At 46.6% G+C, this 18,366-nt stretch overlaps 3 protein-coding genes across 5 annotated transcripts in view; 1 reads left to right on the top strand and 2 right to left on the bottom strand.

The window, feature by feature from the left end:
• The window catches only part of LOC102934530 (zinc finger protein OZF), a 1,287,564-nt gene that overhangs the window by 86,352 nt on the left and 1,182,846 nt on the right, over positions 1–18,366 (top strand).
• LOC102930400 (zinc finger protein 501) overlaps positions 1–18,366 on the bottom strand; it is a 1,110,025-nt gene that overhangs the window by 58,469 nt on the left and 1,033,190 nt on the right. The gene's annotated exons all lie outside the window — the stretch shown is intronic.
• LOC102937091 (zinc finger protein 135) overlaps positions 7,417–18,366 on the bottom strand; it is a 426,373-nt gene continuing 415,423 nt past the window's right edge. Inside the window, exons 8-10 of the mRNA XM_043537066.1 lie at positions 17,892–17,943; positions 12,491–12,604; positions 7,417–12,120 (exon numbers count right to left, since the gene is read on the bottom strand). Coding sequence (XP_043393001.1) covers positions 10,820–12,120; positions 12,491–12,604; positions 17,892–17,943 — 1,467 coding nt within the window. The 3' untranslated portion in view covers positions 7,417–10,819. The remainder of the gene's footprint in view (positions 12,121–12,490; positions 12,605–17,891; positions 17,944–18,366) is intronic.

The following is an 18,366-nucleotide window of genomic DNA, read 5'->3' as shown; positions in this document are numbered from 1 at the left end:
ACTAGTGATGGATGCATGATGCAGTGGGTAGTTTTTCGGTTAACAACTTTCGCAACCATCTGCCTCATTCCAACTGGAGTGGGCCATGCTGTCTGCATCCAAGGCCTACTTCCCACCTGATTTGCCTGGAGACCTCTGGGGAGGCAGCATAAAGCATGTGAGCTTAACTGTCAACCACAAAGATCCTTCACCTTCCTCATCAACGCTCAGTCTGGAACTGCCTGGTTCCTCAACTGCAGCTACATCGCCTACTGCGCAGAAGTCCACAGGCTGAGAGCTCAGGCGAGTTCCAACCCCTTGTCATTTTAGTATCATTTTGTTCATGTTTTGTTTGAACTAACTGGGAGATGTCCCGGACATCTTTATTACACTAGGGTGTGACGATGTGGCTCAGTGAGTGTATCTGAGTTATCACCTGTAAGAGCCACCCAGGAGAGGTACTAGAGAGAATCACTGACCACATCTAAACAGCCCTAAAACTCCACCCTGTGAAATCACTAAACGTGCTCCTCATTCTGTGAAAGCAGCTAACGAAACTCGAAACTAACGAGTTTGGCCATGATCCAATGGGGTGTGAGTGTACAAGACCACTCCAGCAGTCATTATACATTCTTTTCTGTACACTAATAAAGATGAATACCTTTCAAAACAAAATAGTTTTATTCACGTATGAAAACAGCTTCAACAATAAACTACAGAAATTAAAATACAATTTCAAAAAATAAAAATTGGGCACTTTATAAATAAACGAGGAAGGAACAGTGATCTCCCTTGTAGCTACACATTCATCAACAATGGCTGTAACAGGTCAGTGTTGGAAAAGCTGTTGTTGTCCATACTTTCCCCTGGTGTAGAGTGATGGGGTAGGGGTATGGGCCTTCAGGAATGCTGGTGTGGGGATGGTATAGAGAGGTGCTCTGCCATTCACCTGCTCCTCATTTGGTCTCACCTTTCGTTGATTCCATCACCCCAGACACGTTGCACTGCTGCCCAGCATCCCTCCTGCGTGTAATCTGCCTGTATGGGAGACTTCAATCACCCTGATATCTGCTGGGAGAGCAATACAGCTGTGCACAGACAATCCAGGAAGTTTTTGGAAAGTGTAGGGGACAATTTCCTGGTGCAAGTGCTGGAGGAACCAACTACGGGCAGAGCTCTTCTTGACCTGCTGCTCACAAACCGGGAAGAATTAGTAGGGGAAGCAGAAGTGGATGGGAACCTGGGAGGCAGTGACCATGAGACGGTCGAGTTCAGGATCCTGACACAGGGAAGAAAGGAGAGCAGCAGAATATGGACCCTGGACTTCAGAAAAGCAGACTTTGACTCCCTCAGGGAACTGATGGGCAGGATCCCCTGGGAGAATAACATGAGGGGGAAAGGAGTCCAGGAGAGCTGGCTGTATTTTAAAGAATCCTTATTGAGGTTACAGGGACAAACCATCCCACTGTGTAGAAAGAATAGTAAATATGGCAGGCGACCAGCTTGACTTAACAGTGAAATCCTTGCTGATGTTAAACACAAAAAAGAAGCTTACAAGAAGTGGAAGACTGGACAAATGACCAGGGATGAGTATAAAAATATTGCTCGGGCATGCAGGAGTGAAATCAGGAAGGCCAAATCACACCTGGAGTTGCAGCTAGCAAGAGATGTTAAGAGTAACAAGAAGGGTTTCTTCAGGTATATTAGCAACAAGAAGAAAGTCAAGGAAAGTGTGGGCCCCTTACTGAATGAGGGAGGCAACCGAGTGACAGAGGATGTGGAAAAAGTTAATGTACTCAATGCTTTTTTTGCCTCTGTCTTCACGAACAAGGTCAGCTCCCAGACTATTGCACTGGTCAGCACAGCATGGGGAGGAGGTGACCAGCCCTCTGTGGAGAAAGAAGTGGTTCAGGACTATTTAGAAAAGCTGGACATGCACAAGTCCTTGGGGCTGGATGTGCTGCATCCGAGAGTGCTGAAGGAATTGGCGGCTGTGATTGCACAGCCATTGGCCATTATCTTTGAAAACTCATGGCGATCGGGGGAGGTCCTGGATGACTGGAAAAAGGCTAATGTAGTGCCCATCTTTAAAAAAGGGAAGAAGGAGGATCCTGGGAACTACAGGCCAGTCAGCCTCACTTCAGTCAATGGAAAAATCATGGAGCAGGTCCTCAAGGAATCAATTCTGAAGCATTTAGAGGAGAGGAAAGTGATTAGGAACAGTCAGCTTGGATTCACCAAGGGCAAGTCATGCCTGACTAATCTAATTGCCTTCTATGATGAGATAACTGGCTCTGTGAATGAGGGGAAAGCAGTGGACATGTTGTTCCTTGACTTTAGCAAAGCTTTTGACACGGTCTCCCACAGTATTCTTGCCAGCAAGTTAAAGAAGTATGGGCTGGATGAATGGAGGATAAGGTGGATAGAAAGTTGGCTAGATTGTTGGGCTCAATGGGTAGTGATCAATGGCTCCATGGCTAGTTGGCAGGCTGTATCAAGTGGAGTGCCCTAAGGGTCAGTCCTCGGGCTGGTTTTGTGCAATATCTTCATTAATGATCTGGAGGATGGTGTGGATTGCACCCTCAGCAAGTTTGAAGATGACTCTAAACTGGGAGGAGTGGTAGATACGCTGGAGGGTAGGGATAGGATACAGAGGGCCCTAGACAAATTGGAGGATTGGGCCAAAAGAAATCTGATGAGGTTCAACAAGGACAAATGCAGAGTCCTGCACTTAGGACGGAAGAATCCCATGCACCGCTACAGACTAGGGACCGAGTGGCTAGGCAGCAGTTCTGCAGAGAAGGACCTAGGGGTTACAGTGGACAAGAAGCTGGATATGAGTCAACAGTGTGCCGTTGTTGCCAAGAAGGCCAATGGCATTTTCGGATGTATAAGTAGGGGCATTGCCAGCAGATCGAGGGACGTGATCGTTCCCCTCTATTCGACATTGGTGAGGCCTCATCTGGAGTAGTGTGTCCAGTTTTGGGCCCCACACTACAAGAAGGATATGGAAAAATTGGAAAACATCCAGCGGAGGGCAACAAAAATGATTAGGGGTCTGGAACACATGACTTATGAGGAGAGGCTGAGGGAACTGGGATTGTTTAGTCTGCGGAAGAGAAGAATGAGGGGGGATTTGATAGCTGCTTTCAACTACCTGAAAGGGGGTTCCAAAGAGGATGGCTCTAGACTGTTCTCGGTGGTAGCAGATGACAGAACAAGGAGTAATGGACTCAAGTTGCAGTGGGGGAGGTTTAGGTTGGATATTAGGAAAAACTTTTTCACTAGGAGGGTGGTGAAGCACTGGAATGCGTTACCTAGGGAGGTGGTGGAATCTCCTTCTTTAGAAGTTTTTAAAGTCAGGCTTGACAAAGCCCTGGCTGGGATGATTTAGTTGGGGATTGGTCCTGCTTTGAGCAGGGGGTTGGGCTAGATGACATCTTGAGATCCCTTCCAACCCTGATATTCTATGATCTCTGCTCTTTCAGCACCAGATTTCTTTGCTTTTGAGGATGTGCTGATGTGCCACTTTCTCTCCAGGATTCCCCATGCCCCCCTGGTGAGGAGCACAGGGTGGGATTTTCAGAAGCACCAAGCTCATTTAGGAGCACAAAGCCCACATGCCTTTCAGGGGCCTGGAACTTATCCAGTGCAGTGAGCAGGATTCAGTCCTACCCAGGAGAACCCTACTGCACTTCACAGCCGCCTCCTCCACCACTCAGCCAGGCCTAACCAAAGTCTCCATTCAGACAGAGAAACTGCGGACACCAGGGACTGAACGCAGGACCTCCTATGTGCAAAGCTCACACAGAACCACTGGGCTACAGCCACAGACCGGTTACATAGAGGCAGGCCGCTCAACTGGTGTTAAGCCCGACACTCCCGCATTTCTAGAGTTTGTCCCTCTTCCACTGCTTGGCTGGTGGACATCACTGGACAACATTTGAAGAGCGCCCTCACACACAAGGTCACGCCGGCAGGGGCACTCTCCAAAATGACGCCCCTGTGCTGCGTGCTCTTAAAAATGGCTGCAGCAGTGTGACATCATACAGACCATGTGTGAGGTCATGCTGGCGGGGAAGGGATCCCGCCATCCCCAGAAGTACCAGATGCTCCAGTGTTCTGGGTATGTGACAGTGGCCCCCAGAGCCCTGCTTTTCCCGGAGCATCCTCTGGCCTCAGAGCCACATGGAAAGCAGATTCCCCTCCCCCTCCCTGGGAGCCCATCAATCTCTGCTAGGGGGCTTGTGGCTCAGACAGCGGGAGGAGAGTTCTTCCAGCAAGCGCCAGGCCATGCTGGCTCAGAGACAAGGGCTGTTTGGGGGCAGGCTGGTTTATTGAGGGCTTTCCCTGCATTTCTGTTTAGCGCTAATCGGATCATTTCAAGGGGCGTGTGGAGGGGCAGCCCCAGAGCAGGGCTCTTGGTGCGGGAGAGTGATGGAGCGTGCTTCAATCTCAGGGCTGCAGGGGCTGAGCAGGACTTTCCCGCCAGTCCCTCCTCCTGGCAGCTGGCGTTAGCGATGGCATCAACCCATCAGCACTAAGAGCAGGGGGTCTGTGTCACTGATACGCTCCTTGGTCCCCTGCTGGTGCCAGGCAAGGTGGACACAGAGGAGGAAGCAGCCTGATCCCAATGCAAAGGGATGAGGAACAGAGAGGCCCAAGAGACATGATCTGCTGAGGGGGGCAGGGAGTTGGGGGGGGGGTGCAAGGAAGGGAACTCTGAGGTGTGATGGGGCAAAGTGGGAGAGGGATCGTGCAGTCTCTACATTCCTCAGCAAATAGCTGTGCAGCTCCCTGGCCAAATGTGGGTCACATCTCTGACTAGTGGCTGGGCCGCCTACAGGTTAACAGCCTACTACTACCAGCCCCTTGGAGAACTCAAGTGGCAGAGGTCTGCAGGGTGGGCATAGAGGTCCAGGCCTGCTGACAACACAAGGGGGGTTAATACAGCTCGGCAGGCTTGAATTTCTCTTTGTTCAATTCATCTTCTTAAAAAAAAATGTAGGAAATGACACACAAAAATGTCCTTTCCCTTTTCTGTGGGTGTGTCGGGTTATGAGAAGAGGGGCTTTATCTCCTAAGAGCCATCACTGCTGTGGGTTGGTGCTGCCCATGCAGTGAGGACGACCGCTTCTGACCCAGCTTCTCTTCTGCAATAATCTCTCTGCCTTTCTCTTGCCACATCCTGCTAGCCCCGGATTAGGTTGTCTCAGACACAGACTGTTTGGTACCTGACAAACCCCCAACACGGAGTGGCCCCTAAGGTCAGGAAACTGCAAAAGAAAAGGAAAATCAGCAGGACTTGGGGGGTGACTCCTCTCTCAAAGGGGCTGGCAGACTCAAGCCAGGCCCCCCCGAAGCTAGTCCCCTAGGGAAGGGGTTTCATTATTTACCTGGTTGCCTGGAGAACCCACAGTCCTTTTGTGATGTCAGGTTGGGGAGGGTTCTGAGCCCATCTGAGCTGCAGAAGAAGAGGGAAGAAGAGGAGCTGGGCACTGTCTGGGTCTTCCTGAGTTTTTCAAACTGGTTCTTTAAAAATGGGTTCTCCATAGATCTTGGCACTAGCCCTTCCCCACTGTGAAGGAATCTCAGGAGATCAGCTGCGGAAAGACAGATGGATACGGATGGACAGACTCATGGGAAGGGCCCCTGTTCCTGGACAGCTCTCTCTTTGGTATCTGAGCTAGGTTGAAGGGGAAATGAATAACCTTTGCTCATCAAATGGGGAGCCGTTAAATATAAAGCAAAGGAACACATGAAGAACAGGGTTTGTTCTCTATGGCCTGGGAGGTGGAAGAAATCTTCTAACTTCTTGCTGAGAATTCAATTCACTTTGTTAACAGAGTTAAGGTTGCCTGGTGGGATGTCGTCCCCTGGCAGAACCTCAACTTCAGCACAGCTCAAACTTCAGAAAACAAAGAAACACAGACTTAAGGTATCCCACACGCCCTTATCTCTGTCCTCTTAGCAACGCCTCAATTGGCCCCTTTAACACACATACATTTACTTTGCCAGTGCCACGTCCATTTCCAACCCTGAAGACCAGACCCCCCAACCTCATTCAGTCCTGACTAGGCACAACCCCAGGGCAAGCCAGATGGGGGCGCAGGGTGGGCCTTCCCATGATAGTGAGAAGCAGAGCAAGTCTCTCTTGTCCTACACAGAAATACCCCCACCTAACTGACACCTCCTCACTCAGTCACATTGACCTCCATTCCCTGCTCCCACAAGCCTAGGTGGGGGAGCTCATTTTCCCTTGCAATGCTGCGAATCCCCTGAGGAGCAACTGGAGTGGAGATCAATGCCCCCCTCAGCTGCTCTCCTGTGAGAACCAAAGGGTTAATTGACAGGTTGCTGATTCAGCTCCAAGGTGGGCCACCTTATCTCCACCCAGATTCTCTACAGTTCCGGCCTATGTTGCTTATTGACAAAAACATGACTCAACATCCCTTCGAGACATTTTATTACAATGAACAAAAAAAAATCAACATCATACATCACAAAGGCTAAACTAGGATAAACATAACTCAACATTATGGGTTGAACACAGTTATCAAGTTCAAGTTGAACCAATAAATCAAGGAGTGAACAATGATATTGCTTTGGAATCAAGTCATCAGTTTAATCTAATAATCAGATTAATACTACAGATAAACAACTCATAAATTTTAGAAGAGTAATCCAGTGAGAAGGCTGTCCATTTAGTCATAAACCCCAGTCAGAGAACTTCACCCTGGCAGCTCAAGCCACACTGAAACCAGTGAATATTTCAATACTGAAATCAAATGATTGTTCACGTTTAAGCTATAACCTCAAAGCCAATTAAAGCTTCCGCCTCAGATTTCACTGTCATGTGACTAAATCCTTCTCCTTCCCACTCCATCACAGATACAGCCTTTATCACCACAGAGTCACAACCTAACATGATAGAAAGGCGGGGGGCATACCCCAGATTATACAAATAAAATAAAAATAAAATAAAAAAGGAATAATAAACCACTAAAACAGCAGAGTTGGAGCGCTTCAGCTCTCTTACTCTGTCGACTCATGTGTAGTAGGAGCTATAGCTGCAGTTGAGGAACCAGATGATTGAGTAGCTTGTCCAGCACTCCATGCTCACAGACTTTCCCAGGTGCAGGGAGACTAATCGATGTTGGCACAGGCTGTCACTGATGTCATGATTTCCCTCCCCAGAGGAGATCAGTCTCTCTCAGATATCTTGTTGACCTGAAAGTCGAAGGACTTCAGCCTTTATCTTGATCTTTATGGTTGATGATTCTTGCTTTACGGTGCCTCCCCAAGATCTTGGGGCAAATCAGGTATGAAGTAAGGCTCAGATACCAACAATGTGGACAATCTGGTTGGAATGAGGCAGATCTTGGGCTAGCATCAGTTTGGGAAAGTTTCCTTTAATCCAGCCTTTTTCTCAAGATATCTATTGTGGCAAACCACATTCAGTGTGGATGTGCAAACCCAAGGCCCGTTTGAGAAGGTTTCCATACACTGGCCGCAGGGTTCAATGGGTCTGAGCCCCCATAAAAATACCTATTTGGGAAAGTTTTTTTAACAGCAAAGCTACTCATTGCATCATGCATCCATCACCAAGCTTAAAAATAAATGTGGATATATCATGAGAGATGTCATATCTTTCCTTTGCAAACAAGGGAAGTGGGGAATTCAGTGACCCTCACAATCTCAGTGAGTAAAAAGGTTAAAGTAAAACTTATCTCTTTAAGTAGTTTTCCTCTTAATAGAAATTTACTTTAAAGTTTATCAAAATAAATTTCATTTGAAATAGAAATAACTGAAGTCTATACCAGGTCTTTATTCTCATATATATCTCTCATATATTCCACCACCCCAGTCTTTAGACTGACATTATAATTCACAACTCTTTAGTCCAAAGGGGATAAATTACATCAAATAAGCTTTTCAGGATTAGCCACCATTTCCTATATTTCTAAAAAGAAAAAATATATATAATTTCCAGTATAATTTGAATTGTCACATAATTAGTCTCTTACTCTAACTAATAATTAACTGTATGTTTAATTTCATTTTCATTGCTAAAAATATATTCAAAGATTGCAAAACCCTATTACAGGTCTTACTTTTCTTTTCACCCCCCATTTCCACCCTGTGAACCCGTGAGTAAAGCGGTGGTTCACCCCAACATTGGTGCCTCTAACTTGTGTGAGTTCATTTACCCGGCGATCACCTGCCGTAAGGGATGGTGGAAGATGTCTCACACTAGGTGGGCAGGTTTGCATCATAAGGAATCATAGAATCATAGAATATCAGGGTTGGAAGGGACCTCAGGAGGTCATCTAGTCCAACCCCCTGCTCAAAGCAGGACCAATCCCCAATCAAATCATCCCAGCCAAGGCTTTGTAAACTAGGAGAGGTGGGATTTCTATTAAAAAATAGATACTTTTCTGCAACTATCTCGCATTCAAAACTGATTTACTTTTATACACATTTACAGCACCTACAAAGGGTGAGTTCAAAAAAACCCACCACCTTTATTTCCTCTGTATCTGCATAGTTAGGGACAATATCTCCCATGTTATTTGATTATGCAGGAGATATCTTCATAAGTAATCTCCTGTAAGGCCTGGGTCACAGCTGCTTCGGGGAATACATGGGTATTTTGGCTAGTTTCAAGTCACTTACTGTGGAATTCTCACTCCAGATCATCTGAGACTATACTGACCTAAACTATTGAATATTACTGTGATCACATGCAGTTACTCCAGATAGTTGCATCCTTTGCATAGTCTGATGTTGTTCACCATTTCAGAGTGGAGATTTAAAAATGCTACGGTTTCTTTGTTAGCATGTCCAGTAGCTTGGGGTATGGTCTCCAGGTGACTGGAACTTTCCCTATATCATCATGGAGGGGTAGGGAAAAAGGAAAAATAAAGTAAGAACATAAGAATATAAGTACAGCCATACTGGGTCAGAGCAAAGGTCCATCTAGCCCAGTATCCTGTCTTCTGACAGTGGCCAATGCCAGGTGCCCCAGAGGGAATGAACAGAACAGGTAAACATCAAGTGATCCATTCCCTATCTCCCATTACCAGTTTGTGGCAAACAGAGGCTAAGGACACCATCCCTGCCTATTTTAGCAAATCATCATTTATCTCAAAGTCCCCCAAAATAAATCTGAGCTCCATTCTGTCAAACAAAATTAATATCCAGTTATGTGACCAAACAGACTTCAGAAAGAAAGAAAAACCCACATCCCAAGGAGGTATACAACAATTTAAATTTCATACAAAGTGAATTTCCAGAGCAGGCTACATCTGATGACTCAGAATCAGGACAAGAGATTCTCCCCATCCTGTTTTCCCCTGATCTGTTCAAACCTACTTCACCCAGTGCAGTTTCATTATTATTAGTCATGTTATTTACTAAAGGTTTAACATCATTGTAATAGGGAAAACAGCCCAAATTTCCTCCTGCGAATAATCCTAACTCAGCGGGAAAAACCTCAGGAGTAGCTTTGCCCATAGATGGAAACTGGGATTTCAATGCTGACTCATGACACTGTGTTTGGAATCCATTCAGATTCCCCTTCCAGGTTGGTGACACTTTCATCTCTACTGCTAATGAGTCTGATTTAGGATCAAAGAAATCAAAGGACAGTTCCCAATCACAAAGGACTACTAGGATGATTGGAGGAATCAAGAACCTACCTTACAAATGGAGACTTAGATCTGGTCTACACTACAGCCCTGTATTGGTATAACTACATTGATTGGGGTGTAAATCCACACCCCTGAGCAACATGGTTATACTGACCTAACCCCCTTCCTCCCCTATGTAGACAGTGCTATGTTGATGGCAGGACTACCACCTCTCAGGGAGGTGGATTAACTAATTTGCCAGCAGTTATGGGCCTATTACAGGAGAGGGTGGTGGGTTTCTGTGGCCTCCAATGTGCAGGAGGTCAGACAAGATGATCATGATGGTCCCTTCTGGCATTAAAGTTTGTGAAACAATGAAAGCTGAAGACGCTGCATCACATGACACTTTGGGAGGGCTAAAATCTGAAGAACAAACTCTACATACCTCAGACAGAAGGTAAGAGTGTTGGAGTGATGGGGAAGCATGGAATCCCTCCATCTTTTTCACATGTCCCAGAGCCTGAAATGACACTTCCCTCTTCCCCCCCACCCCACTCCTGCTTCTGCTCTTTGTTATATTTAAATCTATTTTATATGAGAAAAAGGGTACCAAAACAATTCTTGTTCAGCACACCCCAGGGAAATGTGTAGACATCTAGGAATGAGACAATCTGTGCCCAAGGGTGTACTCGGAGGCTCGAACAATCATTTTGCAGTAGAAAGAAGAGTATAAATTTGATCCTTCCTCCATGTTTGCTTAGACTAGAAAAAGGACGTTAGGTCAGGACATGAAGATAACCTGGAGACTGTACATGGGTTATGTCCTTACTGCAAGACTAGTTAGGTTTTTACATCATGATAGCGAAATCAAGCTAGCCAACTCCATGGAAAATCCTAGTGGAGATGAAACCAAGTAGATTTTACTTTGATATAGCTAGATGACCTCACCTGTATATCTCCCTGACCTGGAGGTGATGAACATTCCTTGTAGGAGGTTCCAGAAACTCCCATGATGCATAGGAGACTATGGAGTTGACAGAAAGGACCATGGGATTCACCCCAAAAAGGTGGAGCTGCAGAAGGCAAAAACAGACAACTCACCTGGGGGAGCTGAGGTACCACAGTGAAGGAAATGGTGCAAATAGCTTTAAAGTTCACTATGTGGGAATGAGCAAAAATATTAAAGATAAAAAAATCTTTTGTCGGCTCTAGACAAGGTTATTACTGTGTTCCTCTCCCTTGTGGATTCTCTGATGATAAAGAAGGGCTGAGCTCCGAGTGAAGCTTTTCCCGCACTCACAACATTCATAGGGTCTCTCTCCGCTGTGGATTCTCTGATGCGTAATAAGGGCTGAGCTCTGAGTGAAGCTTTTCCCGCACTCACTGCATTCATACGGTCTCTCTCCACTGTGGATTCTCTGATGTGTAATAAGGGTTGAGGTGTCAGTGAAACTTTTTCCACACTCATAGCATATGTAGGGTCTCTCGCCTATGTGGATTCTCTGATGTGTAATAAGGGTTGAGCGCTGAGTGAAGCTTTTCCCGCACTCACAGCATTCGTAGGGTCTCTCCCCAGTATGGATTCGTTGATGTGTAACAAGGGTTGAGCTGGCAGTGAAGGTTTTCCCACACTGATGGCATTCATAAGGTCTCTCTCCTGTGTGGATTCTCTGGTGTGTAACAAGGGTTGAGCTGTCAGTGAAGGTTTTCCCACACTCACAGCATTCATAGGGTCTTTCTCCTGTGTGGATTCGCTGATGATAAATAAGTGCTGAGCAATTACTAAAGTTTTTCCGGCACTCACAGCATTCATAGGGTCTCTCTCCTGTGTGAAGTCGCTGGTGTGTAATAAGGGTTGAGCGCTGAGTGAAGTTTTTCCCACACTCACAGCATTTATAGGGTCTCTCTCCCGTGTGGATTCTCTGATGTTGAATCAGGGCTGAGCTGTCAGTGAAGCTTTTCCCACATTCACTGCATTTATATGGTCTCTCCCCTGTGTGGATCCTCTGATGCTGAATAAGGGTTGATCTGTCAGAGAAGTTTTTCCCACATTCACAGCATTCATAGGGTCTGTCCCCTGTATGGATTCTCTGATGCCTAGTAAGAGCTGAACTTTGAGTGAAGGTTTTCCCACACTGACTACATTCATAGGGTCTCTCTCCTGTGTGGATTCTCTCATGATTAATAAGGTCTGCACGTCTACGGAAGTTTTTCCCGCACTCAGCGCATGTGTTTTTTCTCTCTCCTGTGAGGAATCTGTGCTGGCCTGTGGTCCCCTTGAGGTCCTTATGAGTTCCCTGACTGTTAATGGATTTAGCCACTTTCTCTTCTGGCGGGTTTCCCTGCTGCCTCTCTGGCCTGTGCTGACTCTCACAACTTTTTTGCTGCTCATGACTCCTGGACACATTCCATTTGGATCTTTGCAACAATACCCCGTGCAGGTCCACATGATCAGCCTCCTTCTGTTGAGGATTCTGCTCCTCATTCTCACTCACCATCCCACCACCTGCTGGGATAGAGAGAGAAAAACCTCAGGCATAGGAATGGGAAAGAGGAGAGGAAACCAAAATAAGTGCTGGAGAAATAGGGGAAAAAATCAGGAAATGATTCCCCCAAACTCTTCCCCATAAGAGAAAGAGGAGGGGATCAGTTCTGTTTCCACATCCTATCCAAACACTCAGGATGAAGGGAGGTCAGGGAAGGAGCTACTGCCAGGTGTCAGCCAGGATAGGTAGGAAGCCATGAGAGATCTCTGCCCAGAGGATATTGCACCCGCTGGGGACAATCCTGGACTGAGAGCGTTTACAAGGTCCTTGTAGGGAATCCCAGCTCTTTCCTTCAGGCACTGACAGTTTTAAGTAGGTTTAATGATTCTTCACCTGTGAAGGCACCTCTCAGGATCTCTTGTTCATCTGAGCCCTGGAGGTCTGGGACCCACGGCTCATCCCCTTGTTCCAGCTGGGAGATCACATCAGGTTTGGAAACTGGAAACTCTGCTCAGGGGAAGAAAACAAGTGAGATCAGATGAATTCATGGGACATTTGTCACAAAGAAATATTGTATTATTTTAAACCCAGCTCATTTTAAGGCAGTAAAAAACCAGAGCCAGCTCCCCAGATGAGCTAGATTCCCTGCTTCTGAGGGACTTAACTAACCCCATCTCTGCTGGGAACATACACAGCCAGACAGTCAACATCAAAGGGGCTCCTAAAACCCAGGTAAGGTAACTCCCTGTCCCTGACAGTGCAGACTCCAGAAAGAGAGGAAATCCCCCTAGAAATGCTTCTTACTGGTGGAGAGAGAACCAGAGACAATAAAAGTCACAAGAAGCTAGAACTGGTGAGCATGGGTTTGTGGGGTTTAGCACAGTAAGGAACAGCAGGGAGCAGGCATGTCCCAGAATGCAGTATGTCAGGGGTATTATTAAGGCTAAAATTTTGTCACTGCGGTCACAGAATCCGTCAATTTCAGAGACCTCCATAACATTTTCTGCTTCAGCCCTGGGGTGATGGGGCAGGAGCTGTCAGCTGTTGGAGAGACCCCACAGCTCCCAGCCACCAGGGGCGGCAAGGGGGACCCCAGCACTCTCAGCCACCACTGTTCAAAACTAATCCCTTTCTGCCAAATTGCAGTCCCGCTGGGTTCCCATGTTCTGGGAACTCCCCTTGGCTCCCAGGCATTATGAATCAATTTCCAGTCCTTGGGTCTCCCATTGTCTCTCCAGGGCACTCCATGTAGGGACAGTTCTTGATAGTGTATCCATGCCAAACTGCATAAACTTCCATTACTCCAACAGCCATTACTTCCCCAGTAGAGCTGGATGTATTTTAAAGAATCTTTATTGACGTTGCAGGAGCAAACCATCCCGATGTGTAGAAAGAATAGTAAATATGGCAGACGACCAGCTTGGCTTAACAGTGAAATCCTTGCTGATGTTAAACACAAAAAAGAAGCTTACAAGAAGTGGAAGACTGGACAAGTGACCAGGGAGGAGGATAAAAATATTGCTCAGGCATGCAGGAGGGAAATCAGGAAGGCCAAATCACACTTGGAGTTGCAGCTAGCAAGGGATGATCAGAGTAACAAGAAGGGTTTCTTCAGCTACGTTAGCAACAAGAAGGTGGTCCGGGAAAGTGTGGGCCCCTTACTGAATGAGGGAGGCAACCTAGTAACAGAGGATGTGGAAAAAGCTAATGTACTCAATGCTTTTTTTGCCTCTGTCTTCACGAACAAGGTCAGCTCCCAGACTACTGCACTGGTCAGCACAGCGTGGGGAGGAGGTGACCAGGCCTCTGTAGAGAAAGAACTGGTTCAGGACTATTTAGAAAAGCTGGACAAGCATAAGTCCATGGGGCCGGACGTGCTGCATCCAAGGGTGCTAAAGGAGTTGGCTGATGTGATTGCAGAGCCATTGGCCATTATCTTTGAAAACTCATGGTGATCGGGGGAGGTCCTGGACAACTGGAAAAAGGCTAATGTAGTGCCCATATTTAAAAAAGGGAAGGAGGATCTGGGGAACTACAGGCCAGCAGCCTCACCTCAGTCCCTGGAAAAATCATGGAGCAGGTCCTCAAGGAATTAATTCTGAAGCACTTAGAGGAGAGGAAAGTGATCAGGAACAGTCAGCATGGATTCACCAAGGGCAAGTCATGCCTGACTAACCTAATTGCCTTCTATGATGAGATAACTGGCTCTGTGGATGAGGGGAAAGCAGTGGATGTGTTATTCTCTGACTTTAGCAAAGCTTTTGATGTGGTCTCCCACAGTATTCTTGCCAGCAAGTTAAAGAAGTATGGGCTGGATGAATGGAGTATAAGGTGGATAGAAAGCTGGCTAGATCATCGGGCTCAACGGGTAGTGATCAATGGCTCCATGGCTAGTTGGCAGCCAGTATCAAGCGGAGTGCCCCAAGAGTCGGTCCTGGGGCCAGTTTTGTTCAATATCTTCATTAATGATCTGGAGGATGGTGTGGATTGCACCCTCAGCAAGTGTGCAGATAACACTAAACTGGCAGGAGAGGTAGATACGCTGGAGGGTAGGGATAGGATACAGAGGGACCTAGACAAATTAGAGGATTGGCCCAAAAGAAATCTGAGGAGGTTCAACAAGGACAAGTGCAGAGTCCTGCACTTAGGATGGAAGAATCCCATGCACTGCTGCAGACTAGGGACCGAGTGGCTAGGCAGCAGTTCTGTAGAAAAGGACCTAGGGGTTACAGTGGACAAGAAGCTGGATATGAGTCAACAGTGTGCCCTTGTTGCCAAGAAGGCTAATTGCATTTTGAGCTGTTTACGTAGGAGCATTGCCAGCAGATCGGGGGAAGTGATCATTCCCCTCTATTTGGGCATTGGTGAGGCCTCATCTGGTGTACTGTATCCAGTTTTGGGCTACACACTACAAGAAGGATGTGGAAAAATTGGAAAGAGTCCAGGGGAGAGCAACAAAAATGATTAGGGGGCTGGAACAAATGACTTATGAGGCTGAGGGAACTGGGGTTATTTAGTCTCCAGAAGAGAAGAATGAGGGGGGATTTGATAGCTGCTTTCAGCTACCTGAAAGGGGGTTCCAAAGAGGATGGCTCTAGACTGTTCTCAGTGGTAGCAGATGACAGAACAAGGAGCAATGGTCTAGAGTTGCAGTGGGGGAGGTTTAGGTTGGATATTAGGAAAAAACTTTTTCACTAGGAGGGTGGTGAAGCACTGGAATGGGTTACCTAGGGAGGTGGTGGAATCTCCTTTCTTAGAGGTTTTTAAGGTCAGGCTTGGCAAATCCCTGGCTGGGATGATTTAGTTGGGGATTGGTCCTGCTTTGAGCAGGGGGTTGGACTAAATGACCTCCTGAGGTCCCTTCCAACCCTGATATTCTTTGAGTCTAAAAGGAAAAGGAGTACTTGTGGCACCTTAGAGACTAAGAAATTTATTTGAGCATAAGCTTTCGTGAGCTACAGCTCACTTCATCTGATGCATGCAGTGGAAAATTCAGTGGGGAGATTTATATACATAGAGAACATGAAACAATGGGTGTTACCATACACACTGTAACCAGAGTGATCACTTAAGGTGAGCTATTACCAGCAGGAGAGTGGGGGGTGGGGGGGAAAAACCTTTTGTAGTGATAATCAAGATGGGCCATTTCCAGCAGTTGACAAGAACGTCTGAGGAACAGTGGAGGGGGGAATAAACATGGGGAAATAGTTTTACTTTGTGTAATGACCCATCCACTCCCAGTCTCTATTCAAGCCTAAGTTAATCGAATCCAGTTTGCAAATTAAATTTCAATTCAGGAGTCTCTTGTTGGAGTCTGTTTTTGAAGTTTTTTTGTTGAAGAATTGCAACTTTTAGGTCTGTAATCGAGTGACCAGAGAGACTGAAGTGTTCTCCAACTGGTTTTTGAATTTGCCAATTTGCTGATCTTTTTTATATGTTTGTATCACCTTTGTAGTATGAGTTATAAATATGTAGGGTATGTCTGTATTTCGGAACTTGTGCTGTGTTTCTGGCTGACACCCCCAGAGAGATTGGCATCAGCACTGCTCAGCCTGTTCAATGGTCCATCAAGGGTCAGCAGTTGTACAATAAACCCATTGAAAGGAACCAGGGAAGACACCTTGTGAGTCAGCAAGGCATGTGGTATGCCTGTGGACAGAGAACTCTAAGGCTTTTCCATGCCATGTGCTGTGAAGCTTGTGTTTGGGACGAAGATCGTACAAGCCACATGGCAAAAGGAATGTAAAATGGAGATGATGCAGCTGCCCTTTGTCTTCGATCCCATTTCCTACCCCTGGAGCAACTTCTCTACACACTGAAGCGTTGAATAAAGGACTGAACGACCCATCCAAGCTGTAGATGTGTTCCCCACCAAACTCACCAACACTGCTAAGAACCTGATATATGACTTTGAAGTCTTATGTATGTATCTGATTGCTTTACTATTTAACAACTCTCTTCTTGTTCTTTCTTTTCTCTTTATAATAAACCTTTAGTTTTAGATACTAAAGGACTGGCTGGTAGCATGGTAGTTTGTGTAAGATCCAACTTAATATTGTCCTGGCAATATGGCTGGCCCTTTCGGATTCAGAAAAACATTTTGTATAGTGAGCAGAGCTTTTAAATAACTTATCACTGTACTGGACCTAGGTGTTGATTGGGAGCCAGAGAACTGGAATGCAACAAAGGGGGATGTGTGATTTGTTTTTGTGGGGGATCAGGAGTACAGTTTGTAACTGGTTGGTGAGTCTAACTTCAGTGTTGACCATCAGTTCTGGGAGAATATGCTCTTCTTTTTGCAGCCTGCCCTGACCTTGGTATTTTCAGTGAGGGCTACGCTAGGCACCCCGGGTCACACCAGCATTTATCAGCATGCACTCCAGCTAGGTGCATTTTATCAGCTGTAGCTGTAAATGAAGGGTGAGTGATTAAATGGAGAAGCTTGGCAGAGCTGTGAGTGTGGTATGAAGAGAGGTGCAAGTGAAGCCTGAGGGACCTAGTCTGCCCCATTTCAGTGCTGAGTGTTGTAAGTTGTGTCAGTAAATGTATACAAAGGTGTGTTCTTGCCATGGGGATCGTTAGCAGTCTGGTGGCACATAATGCTCGTGGTCTCCGGGGCTTAGGCAGGGGTAAGCGAAGGCGATGACTCAGAAGGAATCCTCAGGTTGAGGGTAAGGGGTGCTAACATTTTGCAGTCTGAGATGGTTTATGTGAAATAGGCTCAGTGCAGACCAGGCAGCTTCTGTTCACTACATCCGACCTAAACTCAAGTTTTGCCTTCGCAAAGAGAAGTGTTAGACTCTGTGCTAGGGGTAGGCAACCTATGGCACGCGAGCTGCTTGTCAGTGGCAGTCACACTGCCCGGGTCCTGGCCACCGGTCCGGGGCGGCTCTGCATTTTAATTTAATTTTAAAGGAAGCTTCTTAAACATTTTAAAAACTGTATTTACTTTACATACCACAATAGTTTAATTATATATTATAGACTTATAGAAAGAGACCTTCTAAAAACGTTAAAATATATGACTGGCGTGCGAAACCTTAAATTAGAGTGAATAAATGAAGACTTGCCACACCACTTCTGAAAGGTTGCCGACCCCTAGCCTGTGCTATACTGCTCCTGTGCTCTGTTCCCAGAGGGTTGTGTAGCAGGGGAGGGCACAGGGCTGGGGTGTGTGTCACTGGCCGGTTGGGGTGATGCTGAAACAGGACAGAGTTGAGTTTGCATTGTGGGGTGATGTGAAACTTAACTCTTCATTTCTCATTACAATAAGCTAGGGGACAGGAATCCTTACCCAGCGAGGTCACAGTCTCATAGTTCTCCTGCATGACGTCTCTGTAGAGGGCTCTCTGAGCAGGGTCCAGCAGAGCCCACTCTTCCTTCGTAAAATACACAGCCACCTCCTCGAAGGTCACCGGCCCCTGAAAGAGCAAGAGTCCAACCCTCAGTAACTGCTGCCCCACTCACAGCCCCACTATTCATGGGGCAGCAGGGCCAGTCACATGGAAGCTCTGGGAGGTTCACAATCAGCAGAGTCCCACCCCCACCCCACACAGAGCAGCCAACAGGTATCAAGGTGAGGGGAGAAGGAGAGAGCACCTCGTATCCCCTAAAAGACACAGGGGTATGTGTCTTCACATTCGTCACACACCTACTAGCCAGAAGCTGATACAGAAGATGGAGCCCAGGGCCCAGGGACAATTCCTGGGTGGGAATACCAACCCCTTCCTCATTCCCAGCAACTGGATGTGAGGGGACAGGACATCACA

Source organism: Chelonia mydas, chromosome 28 (assembly GCF_015237465.2).
Source record: "Chelonia mydas isolate rCheMyd1 chromosome 28, rCheMyd1.pri.v2, whole genome shotgun sequence".
Taxonomy (NCBI): Eukaryota; Metazoa; Chordata; order Testudines; family Cheloniidae; genus Chelonia; species Chelonia mydas.
This window is presented reverse-complemented; position numbering and strand designations above follow the sequence as displayed.